Source organism: Scyliorhinus canicula, chromosome 14 (genome assembly GCF_902713615.1).
Source record: "Scyliorhinus canicula chromosome 14, sScyCan1.1, whole genome shotgun sequence".
NCBI classification, from domain to species: Eukaryota; Metazoa; Chordata; class Chondrichthyes; order Carcharhiniformes; family Scyliorhinidae; genus Scyliorhinus; species Scyliorhinus canicula.
This window is the reverse complement of record NC_052159.1, coordinates 26347949-26373416: the sequence shown is the minus strand read 5'-3', so window position 1 is coordinate 26373416 and position 25468 is coordinate 26347949. Positions and strand designations below refer to the sequence as shown.

The 25468-nt window shown below is 46.3% G+C and overlaps 1 protein-coding gene across 2 annotated transcripts in view; it reads left to right on the top strand.

Moving 5' to 3' along the window:
• The window catches only part of LOC119977736 (inosine-uridine preferring nucleoside hydrolase-like), a 35800-nt gene extending 16660 nt beyond the window's left edge, over window positions 1–19140 (top strand). For both annotated transcript variants that reach the window (XM_038818938.1, XM_038818937.1), the window contains exons 3-6: window positions 522–701; window positions 5094–5205; window positions 8576–8712; window positions 16574–19140. In XM_038818938.1, coding sequence (XP_038674866.1) covers window positions 522–701; window positions 5094–5205; window positions 8576–8712; window positions 16574–16921 — 777 coding nt within the window. In that variant the 3' untranslated portion in view covers window positions 16922–19140. The remainder of the gene's footprint in view (window positions 1–521; window positions 702–5093; window positions 5206–8575; window positions 8713–16573) is intronic.
• Window positions 19141–25468: the final 6328 nt, after the last annotated feature.

The following is a 25468-nucleotide window of genomic DNA, read 5'->3' as shown; positions in this document are numbered from 1 at the left end:
AATTCATTTTCTCCATTTAAGGGGCAATTTAGTGTGGCCAATCTATCTACCCTACACATCTTTGGGGTGTAGGGGTAAAACCCACACAAACACTGGGAGAATGTGGACAGTGACCCAGAGCCTGGATCGAACCTGGGACCTCGGTACCATGAGGCAGCAGTGCTAACCACTGCACCACCATTCTGCCCTTAGTTCCATCCTTCCTATGGCCAATGCCTGCAAGAAAAGAATTTGAGGTCTTACCACTGCCAGTCAATTGCTGAGCAAATGATTGCCTTTAGGAATGTAACAATGGTGATTTTATTTCTTAGTTCCCTGCACCCACCCTGAAGAGCAGCAAGGCTCTTGAAGGGCAGTTCCCAAACAGTACAGTAGAGTATATGGGCATCCACCGGTTCTACATAAATGTCTTCATTCCTGGGGTTTGGAATGAGGTCAGCATTGGGCCAGAATATCGTGACTTGAACCAGTGTATTTCATTGCACATATAAATGCTGTTAAGTTTCCTTTTCCTTTTGCAGATTCCTGTGTTCCGTGGTTCTGGTGCCTCTCTCCTTGGAAATCAGCTAACTGCTGCCAATTATCATGGAGAGGATGGCCTAGGTGATGCCCCAGACCCTAAAGCTCCAGGGTTGGAACATCTACAAGCTGAATACGCAGTGAATGCCTTGATAAGGATAGCCACTGAACACGCTGGTCAGGTAAAATGTATGAATTTCAGGAAGTAAAGTTTTAGTAGTTTCAGGAAGTAAAGTATTTTTTTAGTAGTTTCAGGAAAAGGTTTCAGTAAAAATTAACGTCGCCGTAGTCCCGGGTAACCATGGGCCGCTTTCCCCTTTGAGGGGGAGAGCTGACTGGTGATGATTTGACCTGAGGATCACCACACCTCAGGCAACGGGTAAGGTTGAGAAGACGGGGCCTTCATGAATAATCTCAGCCTGTACGGGAATTGAACCCCCGCTGCTGGCCTCGCTCTGCATCGTGAACTAGCTGTCCAGCCAACTGAACTAAACCGGTCCTCCAAAAAATGGAACATAGGAGTAGATCATCCAGCCCATCAAACATGTTCTGTCTTTCAATTAGATCATGGCTGAGATGCATATTCACACTGCCTATCTCATTCTATAACCCTTATCTCGCAAAAATCTATCCATTTCAGTTTTGAAATTTTCCGTTTACCTAGACTCAACTTGTTATGGGGGAAACTTACAGATTTCCGCTACACGTTTTGTGAAGAAATGCTTTCTGACGTCTCCACTGTACCGTCCAGCTGTTTTTTGTTATGCCCTTCATGTTCTGGACTGCCCTATCAGAGGAACTAGACCGGGCCTCCCAAAGGGTGGATTGTGTCCCCCAGCTTGGAGTCACAAGATGGGGTTTTGGGTTGTGAGCTCCGAGGCAACACTGTTGCCTTTAAATTTAGATAAGTGCCCCTTTAGATCCTCATGTTTTTTTCTTTTTGTGCGCGTGGCCTAATGGACAGATCTTTGAGGCTTGATAATTGCTGCTAAAAAGCCTTGAAAAGATGGATGCTTTTATTTTTTAAAAAACACCTGCAGTTTAAACACTTCCCCACCACGCTCAACCACTACAAATCCCTTCCCTCTTTTGCTCTGATAAATCTTCACTCTCTCAAATACACCCACACCCCACAGCTCTACTACCCCTTCCGTTCGGGGGTCATGGCAATTTTCAAAATGGAGTCACTGTTGGGGGGTGGGGTAGAATAAACTTTGGGAAATACTGAATTTGTTTCTCTCTATTTACCCTTTGGGTGGTAACGTTTAAAATGGATACCCATGCTGACATAACAAGCATCTCCCACAGCCAAGTGGAGGACCAGATTACCCACATTGCCATTCACATCCAGCTGTTATGGGTGATGTCATGTTTTTGCACGGAGTTGCATCTGTTGAGGCAACAAGGACAGCTCCAGTTTGCATAGTAACAACAAGCATATTTGAACATCAATCTGGAATTTAAACTACTGATGAAAGAAACCTTAACGTGTAATATAGAGAGAATGAAAATAATAATTTACAGTTGTTCAAGCTTTAACTTTAACATAGATACATAGAAGATAGGAGCAGGAGGAGGCCTTTTGGCCCTTTGAGCCTGCTCCGCCATTCATCATGATCATGGCTGATCATCCAACTCAGTAGCCTAATCCTGCTTCCTCCCCATAACCTTTGATCCCATTCGCCCCAAGTGCTATATCTATTCAATGCTTTAGCATCAACTACTTCCTGTGGTAATGAATTCCACAGGTTCACCACTCTTTGGGTGAAGAAATATCTCCTCATCTCTGTCCGAAATGGTTTACCCTAAATCCTCAGACTGTGACCTCTGGTTCTGGGCACACCCACCATTGGGAACATCTTCCAAGCATCTACCCTGTCTAGTCCTGTTAGAATTTTATAAATCTCTATGAGATCCTCCCTCATTCTTCTGAACTCCAGCGAGAACAATCCTAACCTAATCTATCTCTCCTCATATTACAGTCCCACCATCCCTGGAGTCAGTCTGGTAAACCTTCGCTGCACTCCCTCGAGAGCAAGAACATCCTTCCTCCGAAAAAGAGACCAAAACTGCACACAATATTCTAGGTGCGGCCTCATCAAGGCCCTGTATAATTGCAACAACATATCCCAGCTCCTGTCATTGAAACCTCTCGCAATGAAGGCCATCATACCATTATCCTTCTTTACCGCCTGCTGCACCTGCATGCTTACCTTCAGCGATTGGTGCACAAGAACTCCCAGGTCCCGCTGCACACTACCCTCTCCCAATTGACAACCATTCAGATCGTAATCTGATTTCCTGTTTTTGTTTCCAAAGTGAATAACCTCACACTTATCCAAATGATACTGCATCTGCCATTGATTTGCCCACTCGCCCAACCTGTCCAAATCATGCTGTAGGATCTCTGCATCCTCGTCACAATTCACCCTCCCACCTAACTTGGTATCATCTGCAAACTTTGAGATGTTACATTTTGTTCCCTCATCCAAATCATTAATATATATTGTGAATAGCTGAGGTCCCAGCACTGATCCCCGTGGTATCCCACTAGTTACTGCCTGCCAATTTGAAAAGAACCATTAATCCTTACTCTTTGTTTCCTCTCTGCCAACCAGTTTTCTATCCATCTCAATAATACATTTCCCCCAATCCCATGTGCTTTAATTTTGCACAATAATCTCTTATGCGGGACTTTGTCAAACGCCTTCTGAAAGTCCAAATATACCACATCGATTGGCTCCCCCTTGTCGACTGTACTGATTACATCTTCAAAGAATTCCAACAGATTTATCAGGCATGATTCCCCTTCATAAATCCACGCTGACTCTGACTGATCCTGCCACTGCTTTCTAAATGTTCCACTATAAAGTCCTTGATAATCACAGATCATAGAATTTACAGTGCAGAAGGAGGCGATTCGGCCTATCGAGTCTGCACCTGCTCTTGGAAAGAGCACCCTACTCAAACCCACGCGCCCACCCTATCCCAGTAACCCCCCCACCTAACCTTTTAGACACGAAGGGCAATTTATCATGGCCAATCCACCTAACCTGCACATCATTGGACTGTGGGAGGAAATCGGAGCACCCGGAGGAAACCCAAGCAGACAAGGGGATAACGTGCAGACTCGTGCGGACCCCACACAGATAGTGACCCGAGCTGGGAATCAAACCTGGGACACTGGCGCTGTGAAGCCATAGTGCTATCCACTTGTGCTACCGTGCTCCCTTTTTCAATATTGAAGTGACTTTCGCTACGCTCCAATCAGCAGAGACTGTGGCAGAGTCTATAGAATCCCGGAAGATTCCCTGATGACCACCAAGGCATCCGTTATTTTCAGAGCCATCTCCTTAAGCACTTTGGGATGCAGATTATCAGGCCCTGGTGATTTATCCGCCTTCAATCCCATCAATTTTCCCAGCACCATTTCTCTACAATTATGATCTCCCTCAGTTCTTCCCTCTCACTAAACCTTTCATTCTCCAACATTTCTAGTATCTGATTTGTGTCCTCTTTTGTGAAGTTAGAACCAAAGTATGTATTTGATTACTCAGCCATTTCTTTGTCCCTTCTTCTACATTCCTCTGTTTCAGTCTGTAGGGGGCCTACATTTGTCTTTACCAATCTCTTTCTCTTCACATATCTATAAGAAACTCCTCGTGTCACTCTTTATGTTCCCTGCAAGCTTACTTTTGTACTGTATTTTCCCCTTCTTAATCAAACCCTTGGTTATTCGTTGCTGAATTCTAAATTGCTCCTAATCCTCAGACCTATTATTTTTCTTGGCCAATCTGTATACTTCTTCCTTGGATCGGACACTATTTCTAATTTCCTTTGTAAGTCATGGATTGGCCCTCTTAACCATTTTGCTTTTGTGCCAGACAGGAATGAACAGTTGCTGCTGTTCCCCCATACGTTCCTTGAATGTTTGCCATTGCCTATCCACTGTCATCCCTTTAAGTAACTCTCCCCAATCTATCAAGGCCAACTCATGCCTCATATCCTCATAGTTTCCTTTATTAAGATTCAACACCCGAGTCTCCGAATCAACTACTTCACTCTCCATCTTGATAAAAAATTCAATCATGTTATGACACCCATGCCAGGGGCCAGTTTAGCACAGTGGGCTAAACAGCTGGCTTGAAATGAAGAACAAGACCAGCAGCGCGGATTCAATTCCCGTACCGGCCTCTTGGGGCTTTTCACAGTAACGTCATTGAAGCCTACTTGTGACAATAAGCAATTATTATTATTATTATTATTATTACTATCATGCCCAAGGGGTCTCGCACAGCCAGATTGGCAATTATTCCCTTCTCATTACCCAATACTCAGCCTATGATGGCCTGCTCTCTAGGTGGTTCCTCAACATATTGGTCAAGAAAACCATCCCATATATACTCCAGGAATTCCTCCTCTAAGGCATTGTGGCTAATTTGATTTGCCCAATCTATGTGCAGATTAAAATCAACCATGATCACTAATATTCCCTTATTACATGCATCTCTAATTTTGTGTTTAATGCCATTCCCAATATCACCACTCTCAAACACTTGTTTGTTGCTCCACAGGTTTCTCTTGTGGCTACTGGTCCCCTGACGAATGTTGCATTGGCATTTAAAATGGATCCCACCTTTTCATCGAAGTTAAAACAACTGTACATCATGGGAGGAAACACGGAAAGTATGGCATATAGCTTATTTACATAATTCTCTCAACTATGGGGAGAGGGGTGGGCTGCATTCTTTGTCAAAGTCTGACCATGTTGTAATAACCTGTACGAGGTCTCATCCAGCTGGGGATGATCGTTTTCCTGTGCTCATTGGAACTGTGAGCTCTCTGCTGTAGACGGGGTAGCTTACCCAGCACTAGCATAAAAGCTCGGCAGCTAGACCCGATTAGCAAGGAGAGAGGGCCCGGTGAGGTGCACCGAGCTTTGTGTAGGTAATGTTGTTGGCCGAATAAAAATACTTTTAAGAAACTCATCGGACTCTCCTCGCTTCATTACACTGGCTACGATGGTGAATTGGTGCTGTCAGCGTGCTTCTTGATCAGCTGTGTCACCTCCCTGGAAAATTGTTTTTGCTGTAGTGATTTTTCAAAGCCTGTGCTGATGTGAAAGGAGAGTGCTGGGCTGGGCTTTTGTTGCCGACTTGTGGAGCACGTATGCTTGGAGAGGTCTGGGGCCTGACAATTCCGCCAGTACCGGGTGCAGCATCGTCTCACCGACTTCTGCTGAAGGTCGTGCAATTGACTTTACACAATAGTTAATAAATCCTATTAATGCCTCCAATTAATGCTTTTTTCTTCATTAAATTATAAATTGCATCTCCAGCCATCATCAATGACTGATCTGTCCCAGTATGTCTCGGAATATGAATTTGTTTACTTGTTCTGTTGGAGGAGTATGGGAACACTTCCTCCTCAAGAGAAAACCTCTAGTAACCTGACTCACTTTAGCAGTATTCCGTATTCCCCCACTTCATGTCCCCCTCTCTGGGAAACTTACTGCTCATAGAGTTCTGCACCCAGTTACGTGACCCAGGTTTTTGTGCAGTTCTTTGTCTTATATATTTGCAGGCGTGTGGGGCCTATCCTGGGCATGAAAAATACAAAGAGGCAGAATGGCACATGTGCAGCCCACCCCAGACCTACGCATATAGTAATCTTTATTGTCAAGTAGGCTCACATTAACACTGCAATGAAGTTACTGTGAAAAGCCCCTATTTGCCACATTCCGATGCCTATTAGAACATGGAACGTACAGTGGAGAAGGAGGCCATTCAGCCCATCGAGTCTACACTGAAGCCCTCTTAAGCCCTCACTTCCACCCTATCTCCGTAACCCAATAACCCCGCCTCACCTTTTTGGACACTAAGGGCAATTTATCATGGTCAATCCGCCTAACCTGCACATCTTTAGACTGTGGGAGGAAACTGGAGGTGGAAACCCACGCAGACACGGGGAGAACGTGCAGACAGTGACTCAGCGGGGAATCAAGCCTGGGACCCTGGCGCTGTGAAGCCACAGTACTATCCACTTATGCTACAGAGGGAGAATTCAGAATGTCCAAATTGCCTAACAGCACGTCTTTTGGGACTTCTGGGAGGAAACCGGAGCACCCGGAAGAAAACCACGCAGTCACAGGGAGAACGTGCAGACTCCACACAGACAGTGACCCAAGCCGGGAATCGAACCTGGGACCATGGAGCCGTGAAGCAACACTGAGCTACCGTTCTGCATACAGAAAGTCTGAAGACTGTCGCAATGTGGAGTTCCCTCTGAACTCAGCATCGTAAGTCTGGGTTTTCATAACATATTGAAAAAAGGACTGCCAAATGAGTGCACTGCAAAGCCGAACCAGACAGAGCGCTTCATCCCCTACCTGGCCATTGGAATCGATTTATTTGTCTTTAGTGATAATCCCTTCCATATCATATTTGTGCACTTCTCCCGATAGATCGAAATGCAGCAATTACACACGATGGCTGCTGAGGTCATGCGATCTTTGAAGGAAATGTTTGAGAGCCATAGCATCCAGGACGAGGTAGTGTCCATTAAAGGCCCACAATTCGCAAATGAATAGTTCACCAATTTGGCATCAGCTATGGCTTTGAACACTGTATCAACTCCTCAAGGTATCCACAATTGGAAAGTGAGGCAGAAAGGGATATTCACACCATTAAAACTCTTCTGAGAAAGAATGATAACTTCTCTATGGCACTTTTGACTTATGGATCCACCCAGCTGCACTGTGAATTAGCCCCGTTTGAGCTCCTGATGGGCAGAAAGCGCCGCATCCAACTCCCAAGGCCACTGGTGATACTAACCCCAGGATTGAATCAGCTTATATTGGCAGATCTACTGAAACATTCAGGACTGAGAACAGCCCTACAGGCAATGGCAGGCCTCTGCCTACAATAGAAGGTACTGCACTAGAAACCTGCCACATTCACACAAAATGGACCGGGTGTGAATGAGGGGCCTTGAAAGAGAGGGCATAATTGTCTGGAAAGTCAATGACCAGCCAAGGCCATTCCTCATCCATTCATTGGCAGGTAGCATGGAAGAGCCTCCTCATAAATCATAATCTAATCAAGCAAAGTTAGCATAGCTTCATGAAAGGGAAATAGTGTCTGTCTATTTTATTAGAGTTTTTCGAGGAGTCTCAATTGGATAGAGGGGAACCAGTAGGTGTGTTGTATTTTGGACTTGCAGAAGGCATTCAACAAGGTACCTCACAAAAAACTCTGTCATAAAATAAGAGCCCATGGTGTTGGAGGGATGAATAGAGAATTAGCTAATGGACAGGAAGCAGTGAGTGGGGATAAGGGGTAATTTTTCAGGTTGGCGACTTGTACTTGAAACCAGTGGAGTTCCACAGGGATCAGTGCTGGGACCACAACTGTTGACAATCTATATTTATGTCTTGGAGGAAGGGAGTGAATGTACTGTAGCCAAATTTGCAGACACTGAACAATAGGTAAAAAGGCAAGTTGCGAGAGGGAAGCAAACAGTTTGGAAAGAAATATTGATAGATTAAGTAAGTGGGCAAAAGCTGGCAAATGGAGTATAATGTGGGAAAAATGTGAAGTTTTCATTTTGGAAGGAAGAACAAAAGAACAGAATGTTATTTAAATGGAGAAAGCTGCAACACAAAGGGACTTGGATGTACATAGGCACGAAACACAGAAAGCTAGCACACAGGTGCAGCAAGTATTCAGGAAGGCTGCTACTGCCGAGAATCACCCAGCTAAGCACGTCCAAAACCGACATAGAATTTTTCTAGTTGAATCGCACCCCTCACCTTTAATTATTTTTGTATCTGTATTTTCGTTAATAATGTTATCACTTTTACTTATATGATTTTCAGCAGTAGTTTTGTAACAGAACTTTGACTGCTGGGTTAATTTTAAATTGAACACTAGCAAATAAAAAAATGTGGCTACACCCAAATTCTTTGCTCAAGGACCATTTTGGGGAAGTGCCGTTTACGTGGTCATGACAGTGTTGTGATGGAATAAATTTAATTTAATGTTTTTGTCTTTTTCAGGCAGGGGGAATGTGGCAGTGTGTTCTGAGTTTAACTTTGCGGTTGATCCTGAAGCAGCTTATATTGTCCTGAATAATTTTGCGTGTCCCACCTATATCGCCACTTGGGAATATTGTCTTCGTTATCCTCTGCCTTGGGTAAGCTGCTGGGAAAGCTTAACAAAAACATAAAATCAAAACCAATGGCTGCATGTACATGCGTTTTGATTTATCAAATAAAATATATTTCTCCTGAGCAGGAGATGGATGTTAGGAAAATAGACATACATAATAATAATCGCTTATTGTCACAAGTAGGCTTCAATGAAGTTACTGTGAAAAGCCCCTAGTCGCCACATTGCGGCGCCTGTTCGGGGAAGCCGGTACGGGAATTGAACCCGCACTGGTGGCCTTGTTATGCATTACAAGCCAGATGTTTAGCCCACTGTGCTAAATCAGCCCCTAGAAACATGGATAGAAAATAGAAGCATGATTAGGCCATTCAGCCCTTCGAGCCTGTTCCGCCGTTCATTATGATCATGATCATGGCTGATTATCAAATTCCATACCTTGATCCCACCTCTCCGCCCCCTGCCCCCCATATCCCTTGATCCCTTTAGCCTCAAGAGCTGTATCTAATTCCTTCTTGAAATCACCCAAAGCTTTGGCCTCAACTACTTTCTGTGGTAGTGAATTCCACAGATTTACCATTTCTCCTTCCTTCAGTCCTAAAATCATTTACCACTTATCCTTAAACTATGACCCCTAATTCTGGACTCCTCCACCATTGAGAACATTCTTTCTGAATCTACCCTGTCTAATCCTGTTAGAATTTTATAAGTTTCTACAAGATCCCCTCTCACTCATCTAAACTCCAATGAATATAATCCTAACCAATTTAGTCTCTCCTCATATGACAGCCCCGTCCCAGCAATCAGCCTGGTAAACCGTCGCTGCACTCCCGACGCTGCAAGAACATCCTACCTCAGATAAGGACACCAAAACTGCACACAATACTCCAGATGTGGCCTCACCAACGCCCCATACGATTGCAGTAAAACATCCCTACTCCTATCCTCAAATCCTCCCACTATGAAGGCCAATATACCATTTGCCTGCTGTACCTGCACACTTACTTTCAGCGATTGATGCACGAGGATACCGCTCTCAATTTACACTCATTCAAATAATAATCTGCCTTCCGATTGTTGCTACAGAGCTGGATAACCTTACATTTATACACATTGTGGTGAATGAGATTCACACGGTATTATAAGTTACCAATGTCACTCTGTTCCCAGTATATATATGTACCGATATTGTAAGTGCAGTTGCACTACCTGACCACCAGGGGGTAGCTCTGGGAGTACTCTAGAGTTTGTACTGGGCTCCCCCCTTGGCTCCGCCCAGAACTTCTCCCCCTGAAGCTGCTGTATAAAGATCCGTGCCACAGAGTCAGCCAGCCAGTTCACCGAAAGTTCAACAGCTAACAGGCTGGCTCTGTTGTAAGTATATTAAAACCGCTATTCTAATCCTACAAGCACGTGTCCGTAGAATTGATGGTTCCATCACACATCATACTGCATCTGCCATACATATGCCCACTTACTCAGCCTGTCCAAATCACGCTGAAGGATCTCTGCATCCTCCGCATAGGTTGGTATGGGTTGTGAAGAAGGCCTATGGTGTGTTGGCCTTTATTGGTAGAGGGATTGAGTTCCGGAGCCATGAGGTCATGTTGCAGTTGTACAAAACTCTAGTACGGCCGCATTTGGAGTATTGCGTACAGTTCTGGTCGCCTCATTATAGGAAGGACGTGGAAGCTTTGGAACGGGTGCAGAGGAGATTTACCAGGATGTTGCCTGGTATGGAGGGAAAATCTTATGAGGAAAGGCTGATGGACTTGAGGTTGTTTTCGTTAGAGTGAAGAAGGTTAAGAGATGACTTAATAGAGGCATACAAAATGATCAGAGGGTTAGATAGGGTAGACAGCGAGAGCCTTCTCCCGCGGATGGAGGTGGCTAGCACGAGGGGACATAGCCTTAAATTGAGGGGTAATAGATATAGGACAGAGGTCAGAGGTGGGTTTTTTTACGCAAAGAGTGGTGAGGCCGTGGAATGCCCTACCTGCAACAGTAGTGAACACGCCAACATTGAGGGCATTTAAAAATTTATAAGCATATGGATGATAATGGCATAGTGTAGGTTAGATGGCCTTTAGATTTTTTTCCATGTCGGTGCAACATCGAGGGCCGAAGGGCCTGTACTGCGCTGTATCGTTCTATGTTCTATGTTACCCTCCCACCCAACTTTCAATCATCTGCAAATTTGGAAATTGTTCCCTGCTGGCTTTTATTTACTTGCCTTCTATAAAGCGGAAAAGCAAAGTAAAGCTGCCATATGGTAATTACAACAAACAACTGTGGAAGGCTGATCCTGAGATTTTAGGAGTAAATTACAATCTTTTGTATGCTGTGAGATAGTTAAGAATTCAAGCAAATGGTAAAATTTGCAACAAGAGGGGAATAAAGATGTTTCAATGAACCACGACTGTTCAGTCATTAAACCATGATACCCTTTAGACCAATTAGAGATAGATGCCATTACACAGTGAAGTGCCAGGCAATCAGAAGAGGGCAGGAGTGCCTCTACCCAATGACCTGCAGAGAAAGACTCACTTTTAAAAATGAACAACTTATATTTCTGGTCCTTGTTTTATGGGGGTTAATTTAATCTTTAACATTAAGGTTCCAAGAATATTAAATGTAACAATCCAATACAAGGCACCTAGAGTAAGGAGAGAAAGTCCTGTTTACAACCAGAACATGGCTGGGTGCGATCCAACGACCGCATTGGGCCCAATTCTGGGCGCGACATGACTGGTAAATCTCACAAGATGTCCCCTGCTTGCCACACCTCCCGATATCTAATGGAATCTTGCGAAACATGATGACGATTTGGATTACGCCCACAATGGGCAGGATCCAGATCAGGTGAATTTGCATATTAAAGTGTTGCAGTAAGCATTGCTTTAATTTGCACTTGCTGGAGTTACCAAGGCGCGGGGTCTAACCCCCGAGGATTCTCCAGGTGATCGGGTCCCGAGGTGCTTGGGCCAGATGGTATACTGGTCTCCCAGATGCCATCTGGGCACCATTGCACTGCCAGGCTGGCAGGGGCACTCCATTGTGTTGGTCTGGCAATGCCAAGGTGCCTGGGAGGCATTTTTCCCGTACCGGGGTCAGGGGTGCCCTGCCCTTATGAGATGGGGGTTCAGGGGGTGAATCTGCGATGGAGGAGTCCAGAGATTGAGGTGCCATTTAAAAATGGTGCCCTGATCTCTTCCTACACTGGCGAGCGGAGCTACTCTGCAGGAAGTGCGGCTGAGTGTGGCCTCAGCAGGGCGTTCCTTGCCGAGGCCCCGAAAGGAAACAGATTCCCGTTGGATAGCGTGGTCTTTCTTGACACTGCGGGCGCCTGGAAACACCCGGCTAAAAGCATTCAACATGGAACTCTGTTCCATTTCTGTTAAACCGTGCCCCATGTTTCTAATCTCTGCTATGCCTGTGTGTGCGACAAATGCCTACTGTCATTTTGTGTGCACCATTTGGCTCTTGCTCCAAACATAAGCAGATAACTTTAATTTGGCTTCTCTTGAGACCAGCTCTCGTGTTACCCTGCACCTTTCCTCCCTCAATCCCATCCCCTTCCACTGATTTCACCAATGCATCCATCGCTCTTCCTCTCTCCTCCTTTTGCCTTCTGAGGCACCCTCAATTACGACGCGGAGACCCACCCGGCCATGTAGTAAACGCAGCTTGCGAGTGCTGTCGACATCAGTCGTTGATGAGTCCAGATAGTCCTCGAAACACTGGAGCCAATATTTAAACATTTCCGGGGCTTCCGGCGACCTGGCGTCCAGGTTGAGTTTCTCCGGTTTTAGAGCGCTGTCCATCTTGATGTGTGTGTAGATTAAATTGAGGCACCCTCAATTACGACGCGAGAGCGAGGTCGGTAATCAAAAGGCTTTAATATACAGAGAACAGGACAGCATTCGAGAGAAGTGTGCTCCCCACATGGAGCCTTATCCTATATACCGTTTCCTGGGGGCGTAGCCAGAGGCGGAGTCCCCTAGGGTTCCAAGCATCTTAAAGGGGCAAGGTATTAAAGGTCAGGTACCGTTTACAGCAGTTATTAATACTGTTCATCACACCTTCCTTAAATCCAATCTCTCAGCTGCCCTGAACTCTCCCTTTGGCTACGTGTTTATATTTTTCTTAGTGCCTCGATGAACTGCCTTGGGACTTTTTGTACATTAAAGGGACTATATAAATGCCAGCTGTTGTGTTTTGACTGATTTTGTTTTAAATATTAAAGTACGGGGTGTGGCCGTTTCTGGCTAGGCCAGCATTTATGGCCCATCCCTAGTTGCCCTTGAGAAGGTGGTGATGAGCTTTCTTCTTGAATTGACAGGTGGCTATATCCACAGTGCTGTCCGGGAGGGAGTGCCAGGATTAATTGTAAATTGAGATTTAAATCGTGGAATTGATGCCGTACGAAAAGAGGCTATTGAACTCATTCTGCCTGTGCCAGCTTAATGAAAGAGCTATCTTTCTGATCACCATCAATTGGACTCGAGTTGTAGTGAAGTTCCAAACAACAGGCTTTAATACGCCAGATGTGAGCCCGGCTGTGGTCGTACAGAGAAAGGCCGACTGCCAGCCAGCAAGAGCTCTTATACCCCGCCTTGTAGGCGGAGCTACCAACTTCTCAGCCAATCGGTGGGGAGTCACATGACCAGCCACAACCAATTGGCAGAGAGGCACATGACTTGCCTGGGCCAATGGGCAGCGAGGCAGCTGTACCAATGGCAGCTTGGTTCTTTGGTAATATGATCTCTCTAGCCATACTACCACATTCACCCCTTGTTGAGAATGAAGCGGGGGTGGGGTGGAAAGGAGTGGCGGGAGAGACGGGGGGGGGCCTGTAAAACTGATAGTATGACTAGAGACCTATTCGGGTAGTACCGAGGTAACTCATGCCCACTGGCCCGCGACGAACGTGTACGAAAACCATGCTGTATACAGTGTACAAGGGAAAAACAACAATAACCATCGTAATAATAATGAAAACAAAAGAAACAAAAAAACCACAGGCAAGGAACATATGCAGAACGTGAAAAAAGTCCATAAAGTCCATCACATTGACTCGATCAGCTGGATGGGTGCCTTCGGTGTCCTGCCAGACCTGCGCAGCGGCGTTGGAGCGGCGGTCGTCCGTGACTCCGGGAGCTGTGGTCACGGTCCTGTGTCCGTACCCCTGGTCGGAGCTGGTGGCAGCCAGGCCAGGGGGGAGGGGTTCCTGTGCGCTGGGTTCTGGGGGCGCCGGGGGTTGTTGGGACTGGGGGAAGGGTGTTGGTGTTGGGGGTTGTTGCCGTACGCCGGCGGGTGCCAGGTCCCGAAGGGAGACCGTGTCCTGTCATCCGTCGGGATACTCCGCGTACGCGGGTTCGCGTGGAGTAACTGGAATTTTTCAACCAACGGGTCGGACTTGTGCACCCGCACATGCTTCCGGAGCAGGATGGGCCAGGGGGTGGCCAGCCAGGTCGGGAGTGGGGTCCCAGAGGAAGACTTCCTGGGGAAAACAAGAAGACGTTCATGAGGTGTTTGATTCGTGGCAGTACAGAGGAGAGACCGAATCGAGTGGAGGGTGTCTGGGAGAACCTCTTGCCAGTGGGAGACTGGGAGACACCTGGACCGTAGGGCCAGTAGGACGGTCTTCCAGACCGTACCGTTCTCCCTCTCGACCTGACCGTTACCCCAGGGGTTATAACTGGTCGTCCTGCTAGAGGTGATGCCCCTGCTGAGCAGGAATTGACGCAGTTCGTCACTCATAAAGGAGGACCCCCGGTCACTGTGGATGTACGCGGGGTAACCGAACAGGAAGAAAATGGAGTGGAGGGCCTTGATGATAGTTGAAGTGGTCATGTCGGGGCAGGGGATGGCGAACGGGAAGCGGGAGTACTCATCAATCACATTTAAGAAGTATGTGTTGCAGTTGTTGGAGGGTAGGGGACCCTTGAAGTCCATACTAAGACGTTCGAAAGGGCGAGAAGCCTTTATCAGATGCGGGGGGAGTTCCATAAGGGGGCGCATGCGTTCGGGGTCGGGGCCTATCACTCAGTTACGCACTACGTAGCCGAGGATGGCTAGACGGTCCACAGCGACCGACTTGGAGAGGCAGACGGCCGCGAAATGGCCCTTTTTGCCGCAGCTCTTGCAGACTGCGGTGCGGGCCGGGCAGCGCGGGCGGAGGTGCTTGGCCTGCCCGCAGAAATAGCAGCGGGGGCCCATGGGCTTGTCTGAGCGTCCTGCAGCGCAGGTCTGGGAATCTGAGTTGGCGTGGGTGAGGGGGCTGTGCCACGCTGCCCACAAGGCTGCAGCGCGGCCGGGGGCATACGCGCGTTGCGGTCAGCGACCTCCAAAGAAGATGCAAGGGTCCGTGCCTCAGTGAGGCTGAGAACGTCCTTCTCTAACAGTCTCTGCCGTATTTGGGGTGACTGCATGCCCGCCACAAAGGCATCCCTAATCAAGAGCTCGGTGTGCTCCTCAGCAGTGACCTGCGGGCAGGCGCAGTTTCTCCCTAGGACAATGAGGGCCCGATAGAATTCATCGAGGGACTCACCGAGGAATTGTTGCCTTGTTGCCAGGAGGTGCCGCGCGTAGACTTGGTTTACTGGCCTGATGAAGTGCCCTTTTAGGAGATCCATGGCGACATCATAGTCCCGTTTGTCCTCTATCATTGAGTAAATGGCGGTGCCCACGCACGAGTTGAGGATGTGGAGTTTCTGCTCCTTTGTTGGTTGATTTTCTGTAGTAGAGAGGTAGCTGTTGAAGCACGTCAGCCAATGTTTAAAAGTTGCTGACGCGTTTGCAGCACGCGGGCTGATCCGGAGGCATTCTGGCTTAATCCATCGTTCCATTTTCAAAGTCTAGCGTATTAAATTGATGCACCATCAATTGGACTCGAGTCATAGTGAAGTTCCAAACAACAGGCTTTAATACGCTAGATGTGAGCCCGGCTGTGATCGTACAGAGAAAGGCCGACTGCCAGCCAGCACAAGCCCTTATACCCCGCCTTGTAGGCGGAGCTACCAACCTCTCAGCCAATCGGCGGGGAGTCACATGACCAGCCACAACCAATTGGCAGAGAGGCACATGACTTGCCTGGGCCAATGGGCAGCGAGGCAGCTGTACCAATGGCAGCTTGGTTCTTTGGTAATATGATCTCTCTAGCCATACTACCACACTTTCTACTGAATCTGCTTCCACCACCTTTTCAGTCAGTACATACCAGACCAGATCTGGCTGAGTAAGAAAAAATGTTTCCTCATGTCGCCTCCGGTCACCTATTGCCAATCTCCTAAAATCATCTGGACAGCAACCATTCTGCCACTATGAACAGTTTCCCGTACCAGCCTCCCTGGACAGGCGCCGGAATGTGGCGACTAGGGGCTTTTCACAGTAACTTCATTGAAGCCTACTCGTGACAATAAGCGATTTTCATTTCATTTCATTCATTTCATTTTCATTTCATTTCATTTTTCATTTCATTTTTTCTCTACTCTCTAACAAAACATTTCTCATTTTGAACACCTATCAAATATCTTAATCTTCTCTGCTCCAAGGAGAACAACTCCAGCTTTGCCATGACTAATCATAATTATGAAGTGTTGAATGAGTGAAATTAACCAACTAGTTGCTAGTATAATATTGTATGTCTGCAGTTATTAAATCCTTGCAGTGTGTTTTTATTGCCTTTTCATAAACTGCTTTAAATTTAAATGTAAGCCACCTCGAAGCTACAAGGAAAGATGTCAAAATATTATAATGAGGAGTTTCATGTGAAGACATGATTTTAACCTTGGTAGCTTACTTTACCGTTCCAATTTAAATGAAATGAATATGAGATCACTTGGAAGTTGTTTAAAGTTGATGATCTTTTGTTGTGTCCATTACAGAAGTTTTTTACAGAGTGGGTAAATCAGTGCACTGGGAAAGCTTGCTTCATGAAGAAGATATCTGCACACACTGAAAAATTTATCAAAGGCAAGGAAGGCAGCAAAGAGATGTATTTTGGACCCGGCTTTGTGTCCTGTGATTGTTTTGCAATGTCGGCTGCTATTGATGAGAGTGTTGTCACTGAATATATACAACATGGAGTAAGCGTGGAGTTACAGGGATCACTGACCAGAGGGATGATGGTCATGGATACACTTGGTCTACTGAAAAATCAAAATAAAGCTTTTATTATGACAAAATGTGATATTGAGAAGTTTAAACAGCTCATGATGTCTGCTCTGAAATAGCAGATTTAATAGAGCTAGCAAAAAGAAAGCATCGGTAGATTTTCTCGATTGCATAATGTTGCTCTGCTTCTTGGTGGCAAATTTCATTCCAGGTTTCTTATTATTTTACTAATTTTGACTTGATTTGTTCCTTTGTCCGCCCCCATGCCCACTCAATTTCTCCTGAATGAATAGGGTGGGGCTCATTGGACCCTCAATGTCCTATTGTAAGCTGTTATTTTCACATGTAAGAGCAGGTGTTGAATATTAGCAGGCAATGGCTTATGTTGGTATCATGGCCAAATCTGATCCTACCTTTGCCCAATTTCTACACATGCAAGGACCACTCCATAGTCAGTAGGAGCAGAAATGTTGCTTGAATTTATTTTCTTTCCCAGGGACAGTTGTAATGTTTCTACTGCAAGATCAACAAACTCAGCTCAGAATGCAAGTGTTGCATGCCACCTTTACCTTAATGACTGAGTGGGTAAAGGTACACTGCAGCAAAACAACAACAAAATTTGCATTTATATACCTTTAATGCAGTTAAATATCCCATGACATGCCACAAAAGAAATTGAGACTGGGTCAAGGAAGCATACATACATTGAAAGATGACAAGAAACTTGGCCAAGAAGGTCAATTTTAAATTGTATCTTAAAGCAGACAAGAGAGACGTGGAGAGTTGGAGGGAGGGATTCTTACAATCCCTAATTTAAAATAAATTCAGAAGACTTAGAAATGGATGGTCAACAAGGATGTGATTTTTAAAAATTGTGAATAAAGTAAGTTGAAAAGTTTGAGTTTTTAAAAAATGTGTCCAAACTAATGAAAATAGTGCAGTAATGTGTCATATTTGGGTTTTTAATAAGATAGCTCAGAAGAGACTTTTTAGAAAAATCAGGAATTTGGTGTAAGAGGAACTAGAGCAGCTTGAATAGAAAGTCGGTTGCTACCAGAAAACAGGGTTGCTTAGAATTGAGAGCAGTTGAGCAGGAACCAATGCTGGGTCACTTTTGTTCTCGGTGTATCTTTTGGACTTAATTGGGCATCGGCCAATTAAGTTATTGCCAGAAAATTGCCCGTATTGACTTCTCATCCCCCCTCCCACACCGTTGCCTCTGGAATCTCTCAAGGATCTGTCATTGACCACTTCTATTTTTCATCTGCATGCTGCTCCTCAGCAACATCTTCTGGAAACGCAATATCAGGTTCAGCATATATGATGACAACATCCAACTTTATCTCTCTACTCTCCCTGGTTTGTCAGACTGCTGGTCTGATAACCAGTGCCAAGAAAACTGAAATTTACTCCAAACTAAAGACTGTGAAGGCTGAAGTCATTGTCTTCAATCCCCACAACAAACTTTGTTCCCTAGTTACAGAGCCCATCTCCACTACCCTGAGGCTGAACCAGATATTTTGTAAACTTGGTGTTGAACTTAACACTGAATTGAGCTTCTGACAATATATCTGCTCCGTCACCAAGAATGCTTACTTCCACCTTCATAGAATTGCCCAAATTTCTGCTGGAACCATCTCTCCTGTCTTTGTTATCTCTAGACGTGATTATTACAATGCTCCCCTGGGTAGCCTTTGATCTGCCATCCTATGAGAGCATCCAAAAACCTGCGTCCAGTTTACTTATATCTTCTATATTTGCCAACTCATATGGCTACTAGTCCAGCAATGCCTCAATTTTGAAATTCTCATCCTTGTTTTCAAATTCCTCCATGACTGCACCCCTCCCTATCTTTGTAGCTTCCTTCAGTCCTTCAATCCAAAATATCTTTACTGCTCCAATTTTGACCTGTTAGCCTTCCTTGAGTTGAGTTACTCCATCAATTGGTGATTGTGCCTTCATCTATCTCGGACACAGGTTGTGAAATTTATTTCATAAACCTCTCCGCCTCTTTATCTCTCTCTCCTCTTTTAAGCTGCTCTATAAAACTAAGATGTACTAATATCTCCTCATGTTGCACAGTCTCAAATTATATTCAATATAATTCCTGTGAAGTAACTCTGGATAGTTTACTTTGTTAAAGGTGATATATAAACACAAGTAGTTATTACTGTTGTGGAAACCTACTGATGAAACTAAAGTAAGGGATTCAACAGGTCAGCAGACCACATATTTTATTGTGGAATTTATTTTGTCACAGATGGCCATAGGCTACTTTCCCCTTTGAGGGGGAGAGCTGATAGGTGGTAATTTAACCTGAGGATCACCACCCCTTAGGCACCTGCGAGGGGCAAGGTTGAGAAGGCAGGCCTTCATGAATAAACTTGGTCGGAATGAAATTGAACCCGCGCTGTTCGTCTTTCTCTGCATCACAAACCAGCTGTCCAGCCAACTGAGCTAAAACAGTAGAATTCTAAAGGGTAGATTAAAACCGTTGTAGGATCAATGGAGCATGACAAGAAATGCAATGGGGCATGGGGGGGGGGGGGGGGGGGGCAATGTGACTGGGCTTCCATTTCTTCCTATGAATTTGAGTACAATGTATGAATTATTTTCTGCATATTAAGCCCGTTACATTGAGAATAATAGCTGAGCAGTGCTGCATTTGACCTAAATGTTAACTATAATTATTGAACATTTGACTCAGTACTGGAATTCAGTAAAAGGCTTTGATTGTTTGGAAAATCTGGTTCACAAAAAGGTCAGCATTTACATATCAACTTACAATATAACATCATCGTTTTGTTATTCCTTGCTGGAAGGTTCATTGTCTGTTGCTTATTTTTTTGCAATTATCAATTCAATAAATGACTGATCTATCTTGTCTCCCAGTATCTGTACTTCATTGTTTCTTATTGTTTCAAGGGCCTTTCTTGCTTTTCTCTTATTTTCTTGTAATTTTTGTTTTATTTGGTACAATCCTTTTAAAGACCTTCATTTTACTTTTTCTCTTCCAATGTTTTATTCCCCCATGTACTGGACTATGGTATACTGATGAAGAAGAAATACTTTTTGCGTGCCTTGTTTTAGCATTCATCAATTTTTATCTACTGAACTCTACTTAATGATGTCACAGTGATTTTAACCTTGAAAATTATGCTGTGACTTTATGAAGAATCCATATGGTGATGTGCATTATTTTCATGCAAACATTTAATGTGATTCAAAACCATTTAGTCCCCTGAGAAGTAAGAATTTTACTTGCCAAAAAAAAAGCCATGGATAACTAAAGAGATAAGAGATGACATAAAACTAAAAGAAAGAGTTAACAAAAATTAAATGCAAAATGGACCCTGGTGAATCGGAGGGACTGGATTGGCGAGAGACTGGAGTTCCCTAATAGCACTGTTGTTGGTACACCTACACCACATGGATTTTTAAATTTTCTTTATTCTTTCATGGGATGTGGGTGTTAACGGTAAGGCCAGCATTTGTTGGCATCCCTAACTGCTCTTGAACTGACTTGAGCACACCATTTAAGAGGGCAGCTAAGAGACAACCACATTTGGGATCACATACAGGCCAGACTATCTGGAGTCACATACAGGCCAGACCAGAGCAGGATGGCAGATTTATTTCCCTAAAAGGCATTAGTGAACCAGATGGCTATTTATGACAATCAACATTGGTTTCATGGTCTCCATTACTGAAACTAACTTTTTGATTCTAGATTATCTTGAATGTAAATTCCACCAGGTGCCATAGTGGGATTTGAACCCTTGTCCCCAGGACGTTAGCCTCTGGATTACTCGTTCAGTGACAAGATCACCACACTACTGTCTCCCCTGTTTGCAGTGGTATAAGGTAGCAGTTTGTTGCCACCTTCTCACGGGCAATTACGGATAAGCAACAAGTGCAGGCCTTGCCAATGATGCTCACATCCTCAGAACAAAATAAGAAACTATATAAGGGCATAAGAGATATAGTAGTGAAATGCCCCTCTGAGTCAACTGAATTGTTTACCGTGATCCTGACTGATCCTCAACTCCACCTTCCTCCTGTTCCTCAAATCCCTTGGAGACCAGAAGTCCATCTAAACTTTGAATATAATCAATTTCTTCTCATCTCAGTTCAACTTGGCCCATTGTTATACTGAGTTTATGCCACATGGTTCTAGAATCTCCTCAGAAGGAACAATTCATCCACATGGGGCTGGTTTAGCACACTGGGCTAAATCGTTGGCTTTTAAAGCAGACCAATGCAGGCCAGCAGCACGGTTCAATTCCCGTACCAGCCTCCCTGAACAGGCGCCAGAATGTGGCGACTAGGGGCTTTTCACAGTGACTTCATTGAAGCCTATTCGTGACAATAAGCGATTTTCATTTCATTTTTTCACTTTGGATGGAACCACTGGGCAAACAGGAAAGTAAAAAGTCTTACAACTTTACTTGTAAAGTCCAACAGGTTTGTTTCAAATCACTAGCTTTCGGAGCACTGCTCTTTCCTCAGGTGAATGAAGAGGTAGATTCCAGAAACATATATATAAACAAAGTCAAAGATGCAAGATAAATGCGAGCATTTGCAGGCAATTAAGTCTTTACAGATCCAGAGAGAGGGGTAATCCCAGGTTAAAGAGGTGTGAATTGTCTCAAGCCAGAACAGTTGGTGGGATTTTGCAAGCCCAGGCCAGATGGTGGGGGGTGAATGTAATGCGACATGAATCCAAGGTCCCGGTTGAGGCCGTACTCGTGTGCAGAACTCGAGTATAAGTTTTCGTTCGGTGATTTTCGTTGTCGCGCATCCAGTAGGCCGCCTTGGAGAAAGCTTACCTGGAGATCAGAGACTGAATTCCCTTGATTGTTGAAGTGTTCCCCGGCTGGAAGGGAACATTCCTGCCTGGTGATTGTCGCACAATGTCCGTTCATAGATTGGTCTTGCCAATGTACCACGCTTTCGGACATCCTTTCCTGCAGCGTATGAGGTAGACAGCGTTCGCTGAGTCGCACGACTATGTACTGCATACCTGGTGGGTGGTGTTAGGGAAGGTGGATACAGGAGTCGGTGTTGGGTTTATTTTGTTTTGAATGTTAGATGTAAATGTACAAATATTAAAATTTGAATAAAAATACTTATTTTAAAAAGTATTAGGCCCTGTCACAAACCCCTACCCGCCACAGATCCCTGAGCCTCATTCATGCCAACTAATGCCAACCCATGTCTCTTATCCACCCCCAATGGCATGCCCTTCATGCCAAGTCAGGTCTCTCCACTCCACTGGCCAGTTATAGCCTTTCTGCTTACTTTGTGTCTTCACATGGCACCCCATGCCCCCCACTGACCACCCTCTGCCCTTACACTCTCCATGCCAATTCACCCAATATCCAGCATGGGCTGATTTCAGGAGACATGTTGAAATTATATTAAATTAAATAAAGTTCTAAGTACCTATTATAGACTTCACTATTAAAAAAAACACAAAAGCCTATCAAATACATTTGGATCCCTCAAATACTTTGCTTTATAAAAGAAAACATTTGTATCCACAACGCCACATCAAAGAGAGCTAATCCTGTAATCTTTGGATCTGTCAGTCAATGGTGTACTGACAGTCTCCCTTTATGATAATGACAGCTGATAGAAGGAGTGCCATAAATTCTCCTACAGCTGTAACATTGACATTTAATAATCTTGGCAGCGATTCAGTTGACTCGAAACAAAATGGTGGTGCCTCGGCAGTGCCATATGGGCACCCTGGCAGCCCCCGGGTGCTGTTACATTTCCGTGGACTGGTATTAAATGGCACACTGGTGAGGTCTCCCAGGCGTGACCTGATGCCGGGTGAATCCAATCTCCAGGTATTTGAATAAGCAGATAATTAGGCTGGGTGAGATCCAGCTGGTGCCGGCTGGAGCCAGTCGGGAGACCCACACAATGTTGTTCGCCTGGCGCCCGGCCTTGCGTGTGATTCAGCCCCTTGCGCCTGGATCCACACTGGGTGCAATGGGGTTGCTGAACCGCGCCCCCTGTAACACTTTCCATCCTGTCGTCTTCACAAATCAGACAGGCTGACATTGGCTCAGGTGAGGTTCACAAGTAGCTTTAGGCTCAGAGGAACAGAGGTCACTCATAACTGCCCTCATCGGTGGCCTAGAGAGCAACTCCATTCTAGATTGAATGGAATTAGCTCTCGGCGTGAGGGTCAGTGGAGTGGACACTGGGTGTGAGGGTCAGTGGAGTGGACACTAGGTGTGAGGGTCAGTGGAGTGGACACAGGGTGAGGGTCAGTGGAGTCGACATTCGGTGTGAGGGTCAGTGGAGTGGACACTGAGTGTGAAGTTCAGTGGAGTGGACACTGGGTGTGAGGGTCAGTGGAGTGGACACTGGGTGTGGGGGTCAGTGGAGTGGACACTGAGTGAGGGTCAGTGGAGTGGACACTGGATGAGGGTCAGTGGAGTGGACACTGGGTGAGTGTCAGTGGAGTCAACACTGGGAGTGAGGGCCAGTGGAGTGGGCACTGGGTGTGAGGGTCAGTAAAGTGGACACTGGGTGTTAGGGACAGTGGAGTGGACACCCGGTGTGAGGGTCAGTGGAGTGTACACTGAGTGAGGGCCAGTGGAGTGGACACTGGGTGTGTGGGTCAGTGGAGTGGACACTGGGTGTGAGGGTCAGTGGAGTGGATACTGGGTGTGAGGGTCAGTAGAGTGGACACTGTGTGAGGGTCAGTGGAGTGGACACTGTGTGTGAGGGTCAGTGGAGTGTACACTGAGTGTGAGGGTCAGTGGAGTGGATACTGGGTGTGAGGGTCAGTAGAGTGGACACTGAGTGAGGGTCAGTGGAGTGGACACTGGTTGTGAGGGTCAGTGGAGTGGGCACTGGGTGTGATGGATAGTGGAGTGGACACTGGGTGTGAGGGTCAGTGGAGTGGACACTGGGTGTGAGGGTCAGTGGAGTCGACACTGGGTTTTAGGGTCAGTGGAGTGGACACTGGGTGTGAGGTTCAGTGGAGTGGACACTGGGTGTTAGAGACAGTGGAGTGGACACCTGGTGTGAGGGTCAGTGGAGTGTACACTGAGTGAGGGCCAGTGGAGTGGACACTGGGTGTGAGGGTCGGTGGAGTGGACACTGGGTGTGAGGGTCAGTAGAGTGGACACTGAGTGAGGGTCAGTGGAGTGGACACTGGGTGTGTGGGTCAGTGGAGTGGACACTGGGTGTGAGGGTCAGTGGAGTGGATACTGGGTGTGAGGGTCAGTAGAGTGGACACTGAGTGAGGGTCAGTGGAGTGGACACTGTGTGTGAGGGTCAATGGAGAGTGTGAGGGTCAGTGGAGTGGACACTGGTTGTGAGGGTCAATGGAGTGGGCACTGGGTGTGAGGGACAGTGGAGTAGACACTGGGTGTGAGGGTCAGTGGAGTGGACACTGGGTGTGAGGGTCAGTGGAGTCGGCACTGGGTTTTAGGGTCAGTGGAGTGGACACTGGGTGTGAGGTTCAGTGGAGTGGACACTGGGTGTGAGGTTCAGTGGAGTCGACACTGAGTGTGAGGGTCAGTAAAGTGGACATTGGGTGTTAGGGACAGTGGAGTGGACACCCAGTGTGAGGGTCAGTGGAGTGTACACTGAGTGAGGGCCAGTGGAGTGGACACTGGGTGTGAGGGTCGGTGGAGTGGACACTGGGTGTGAGGGTCAGTAGAGTGGACACTGAGTGAGGGTCAGTGGAGTGGACACTGGTTGTGAGGGTCAGTGGAGTGGACACTAGTAGTGAGGGTCAGTGGAGTGGACACTGGATGAGGGTCAGTGGAGTGGACACTGGGTGTAAGGGTGAGTGGAATGTACACTGGGTGTGAGGGTGAGTGGAGTGGACACTGGGTGTGAGGGTCAGTGGTGGACACTGGGTGTGAGGGTCAGTGGTGGACACTGGGTGTGAGGGTCAGTGGTGGACACAGGGTGTGAGGGTCAGTAGAGTGGACACTGAGTGAGGGTCAGTGGAGTGGACACTGGATGTGAGGGTCAGTGGAGTGGACACTGGGTGTGAGGGTCAGTGGAGTGGACACTGGGTGTGAGGGTCAGTGGAGTGGACACTGGGTGTGAGGGTGAGGAGTGTACACTGAGTGAGGGTCAGTGGAGTGGACACTGAGTGAGGGTCAGTGGAGTGGACACTGGGTGAGGGTCAGTGGAGTGGACACTGAGTGAGGGTCAGTGGAGTGGACACTGGGTGTGAGGGTGAGGAGTGTACACTGAGTGAGGGTCAGTGGAGTGGACACTGAGTGAGGGTCAGTGGAGTGGACACTGGGTGTGAGGGTGAGGAGTGTACACTGAGTGAGGGTCAGTGGAGTGGACACTGAGTGAGGGTCAGTGGAGTGGACACTGGGTGAGGGTCAGTGGAGTGGACACTGAGTGAGGGTCAGTGGAGTGGAGACTGGGTGTGAGGGTGAGGAGTGTACACTGAGTGAGGGTCAGTGGAGTGGACACTGAGTGAGGGTCAGTGGAGTGGACACTGAGTGAGGGTCAGTGGAGTGGACACTGAGTGAGGGTCAGTGGAGTGGACACTGGGTGTGAGGATGTTCCGGGTTAATGCAGTGCCGGTTCTTTGATAATTGTTGGGAAGTTGCTCGGGCGAAGTTGAGAATGAGATTTTCTGTAGATGTGTCTGTGAGATTATTGCTGTGAGC